Here is a 4,131-nt window from a genome sequence, read left to right on the forward strand (position 1 = left end):
AACTGTCAGCCAAAACAAATCCAGCCAAATCCCACCTTCACTGTCCAAATCCTGCAGGTCAGTTCCTGCATGCATACATTGAGGTACTAAATGTGTTGTTGCACTTATCCTGTTTGGAAGTTCCAGACTCCCATTACCCTCAATTTCCCTTCTCACACCTGTAACAGTGAACGTAACCCCAGCCTCTTTCCTCAGCCAAATGATAGCCCTACCATCCTCAAATCGGCTCTCCATCTTTTCCAGCACCAAAGCGATGGTCAAAAATGTTAGCTGTGGTTCAACTATTATAGTTCTAGATAATTCTACTCTTGGATCACATTTAACCATCTTATTGACACATCAGCTCAAATCCCTTGATACATCTCAATTTGTTTGCCTTGCTACACCAAACAGCTTGTTGAAAGGACAACTCAAAACCATGATCTGTGCTAAAGGTAAAGAGCAGCAGGTACTGCAGAATTTCATCACACTGTACTAACCTGGAAACAGAATCCAAATCCTGGAATTGAAAGCACTGTGGATAGTGCTGCTGATGGCTCACCAGTTGTCAAACTAATTACCCTTGGGCATTCAATGTTGTCAGTGACAGCAACAGCACAATTCCTGCTCAAGGCAACTCTCCACTTCCAAACAGATTGCAGACAGATGTTTTTAAATGCATTTTATTGAAAACTTCACCCAAAGTAGACAGTCAGACAACCCATCCAGATTCAATTTCACTCCAAAAATAAAGTTATACAAGCAATAAGCTCTTCCTGTATTTATAACATTGCATTAGGGCCTCATTAAAAAGGCAGCAACTAGAGAACATCTCTAGCTCACTCAGTTCCACCAGAGTCAAGACTTTTCTTCCCAATATCATTGCACAGGGAACTATTACTGTTAAGCTTTATTTTAAAATGACCCCTCCCCCCATATATGGAGATAAAAAGTTTTTCTAATCACATTTCAGAAGTCCAGTGTCTTTCCAGCCAGATCCTCCAAAATTTCTACAGCTGATTAAACAGAGACGGAGTCCTGAGATAATGAACTAAAAAAAATAAAAATGGCATTTGATCCTCAAACAGTCTTCTGCTGGCCCTTCTTGCCAATTAGAGATTTGTGGATGTGTGGAATGACACCTAAAAAACAAAACAAGTCAAATGAGGCACTAGTGTCAAACCCACAATTATGGAACAATTGTGTAACTGGAGCACAACTATCACTACAAATCCAAGCCAGCCCCTTCAGAACAGAACAGAAGATTTAACCCATTTCCCAATTTTCCTGGAACTCCATAAATTTGGCTTTAACTGCCTACCCCATTCTCCCTTTGAAAGGGTGATTGACAGTTTCCACTATGCATGCAAAAACATTCAGATCAATTAGTTTCCTTTTTTTGTCCAAAAGTACATTCCCGGGCCCTTGAATTTTATTAACAGGTACACCTAGATCTAAACAAGTCAAAATCTTGTACACCCAAATCCACTCAACTTCTGCAATGCCAGCAGTATGTAGCCAAAACTCCTGCCACAATGAGGTACTTACCACCCCCTGCAATGGTGGCCTTGATTAAAGAATCCAACTCTTCATCTCCTCGGATAGCAAGCTGCAAGTGACGAGGGGTAATGCGCTTCACCTTCAAGTCTTTGGATGCATTTCCTGCAAGCTCCAACACCTGGGGGGAAAAAAATAGGCAAATTAAACATGGACACAGCCTCCTCTAAACTCGAGCTAGACAACTGGAGATTGCACTGAAGAGACAACACTGCAAATACTGGGAACCTGATGTCAATGCACAGCTAATGGAGGCATCCAAAATACAAGAGTTGGGAACATTATGTTGAAACTTTACAAAACACTGGTTAGACTGCACTTGGGAGTGCTGGGTGCAGTTCTGATCACACCATGGGAAGGATGTGGTTGCACTGGGAAGTGCAGAAGAGATTCACCAGGGTGTTGCTGGTGACTAGTTACGGGGATAGAGTGGATCCACTGGGCTCTTTTCCCCTGGAGTGAAAGCAATCAAGGGGTGACCTGATAGAGGAAAATAAAATTACAAGGAGGTATAGAGTAGATAATCAGAGTCTAGTAGAATCAAAAACAAAAGGTATACACTTAAGGCAAAAGGAAGAATTTAAAGGAGACCCAAGGGAAAAATTATTACTACAAATGAGTTCATATCAGGAATGCACTCAGAGGTGGCAGTGGAATTAGATACAATTATTCTATTTAAGAGGCACTTAGACACAAACAGGCATGGTATGCAGGACATTAGACCCAAATGCAGGCAATAAATAGGACACAGACCCAATTCAATGCAGGGTCTCTACCCAAAACCTTAACCATTCCTCCATCCCTACAAATACTGCTCGATTTACGAGGATGATTCCTGGAATGAAAGGGCTTACATACGATGAGCGTTTGTCAGCTCTTGAACTGTACTCACTGGAGTACAGAAAAATGAGACGGGAGCTCAGAAACACTTCGAATGTTGAAAGGAACAGAGTAGATGTGGCTAAGCTGTTTCCCTTGGTGGGTGAGTCCAGGACTAGAGGGCACAGTCTTAAAATTAGAGGGTACCCATTTAAAACGGAATGGAGGAGGTATTTCTTTAGCCAGAGGGTCGTGGATTTATGGAATTTGTTGCCACATACAGCTGTGGAGAACCAATCATTGGGGGCATTTAAGGAGATTGATAGGTATCTAATAAGGTATCAAAGGATATGGGGAAAAAGGCCACGAATTGGGGCTAGATAGCAATAGTTTTAGTTTAGCTCATGCAGCAGACTCGATGGGCCGAATAGCCTACTTCTGCTCCTTTGTCTTGTGACCCAAGCTCCTCCAGCATTATAAATGTAGATGAGCAAAAGGGGTTAGCATGATCATGATGGGCCGAAGGGCCGTTCCCGCACCGGCCTAGAGCAAAAAGTCGGCCACTCGGCCCCTCAAGCCTGATCTACCCCGGGCCTTACCTCCTTTGCCTGTCCCCCACCTTCAGCCCAGGCGTCCGGTCTCCCCGCCCCCGGGAGGGAGCGGCGGCGGCGCTCCCTCACACGCTGGGCAAACGCGGGATGACCAGTACCTCTCCCACCACTCTCCTCCTCACCTCTGCGGTCAGGTACTCCAGGATGGCCGCGCTGTACACCGCCGCCGTGGCGCCCACCCGGCCGTGACTCGTCGTCCTCGACTTCAGGTGCCGGTGGATCCGACCCACCGGAAACTGCCGGGGACGAAGGAGAGAGAAACAGCAGATTTATTCGCCCGCTCTCCCCTCCCCCACCAATCGCGGCCGCTGTGGGGGTTTTTTTTTCGGTTTAATTGTTTGGTGGGCGGCGCCCGCCCGCACACCCGCAGCCCGAGCCCAGATCACGGGGTCAGCGCGCACGGCGCCCGGCACTGACCTGCAGCCCGGCTCGCTGCGAGCGGGAAACCGCTTTGGTTTTCGCCTTGCCGGAGTCTTTACCCGCTTTTCCGCCAGCCTGCCAAAGGAAGGGGGGGGGGAAAAAAAGAGATGAACGATGATAAAAGTGGCTGAAGGTAAGCGTGAGGGGATAAGCCGCGGAGAGGGATTTTCATGCGGGAGCGGTTAATGCAGGCGGGCCTGCGGCCTTGTGGCGCTCACCATTGCCGCCGCGTGTCGACAGGAGTCGGCCGGTTATTTTTTAAACGCTCTGCGCTCCCGCCTCTGCGCCGGCCGCCCTATTTATAGCCAGCCCCGCCGACATCCGGGCCAGTGGGACCAGAGCGACCCACCAATGGGCGGCGGCGCGGCTCTCGGGGCTGAGCCAATCGGAGGAGGCGCAGCCCAGCCGTAGGGGCGGGACTATGCGGAGTGCGCGGTTGGTGGGGGGGGGCGGCGGTGGGCGGGGGGGGGGGGGAGGCGGGAAGGAGGAGAAGGGGACGTGCGCGCGCGCTCGCCGGGTCGCGGGGCCGCGCTCAGTGCACGTGGCGATGCGCGCCAAGCCTGCAAGGGAAAAGCTCCTGCAAGAAATGTGGAATTTAAATGCAATCGGAGCACGCATCCAAGTGCGTTCCTTCTCACCCAGATCGGTTGTCTCAATTGCAAAGAGGCAAATGAAGTGGGGCTGATAGTGGGATAATTTGAGAAGAAAAATAAAAAATGCGAGCGAAAGTGGAGATTAAATTGTC

General features: G+C 48.8%; 1 protein-coding gene across 1 annotated transcript; it reads right to left on the reverse strand.

Moving 5' to 3' along the window:
- Positions 1–646: 646 nt before the first annotated feature.
- Positions 647–3,694, reverse strand: LOC127567408 (histone H2A.Z). Its single transcript, XM_052010288.1, has 5 exons — positions 3,605–3,694; positions 3,384–3,461; positions 3,089–3,202; positions 1,528–1,657; positions 647–1,121 (listed from the first exon to the last, which is right to left on the reverse strand). The coding sequence occupies exons 1-5, from the start codon at positions 3,605–3,607 to the stop codon at positions 1,060–1,062; spliced, it is 387 nt and encodes a 128-aa protein (XP_051866248.1). The 5' UTR covers positions 3,608–3,694; the 3' UTR covers positions 647–1,059.
- Positions 3,695–4,131: the final 437 nt, after the last annotated feature.

The sequence above is a fragment of the Pristis pectinata genome, chromosome 2 (genome assembly GCF_009764475.1).
Source record: "Pristis pectinata isolate sPriPec2 chromosome 2, sPriPec2.1.pri, whole genome shotgun sequence".
Taxonomy (NCBI): Eukaryota; Metazoa; Chordata; class Chondrichthyes; order Rhinopristiformes; family Pristidae; genus Pristis; species Pristis pectinata.

What these genes read in the sequence shown, in the direction of transcription:
- LOC127567408 (XM_052010288.1), bottom strand. An exon ending in CGCAGCGAGCCGGGCTGCAG is followed by an intron (nt 3,203 to 3,383) that starts GTCAGTGCCGGG and finishes CGTCCCCGGCAG; the next exon opens with TTTCCGGTGGGTCGGATCCA. An exon ending in TGGAGTACCTGACCGCAGAG is followed by an intron (nt 1,658 to 3,088) that starts GTGAGGAGGAGA and finishes TTTTCCCCCCAG; the next exon opens with GTGTTGGAGCTTGCAGGAAA.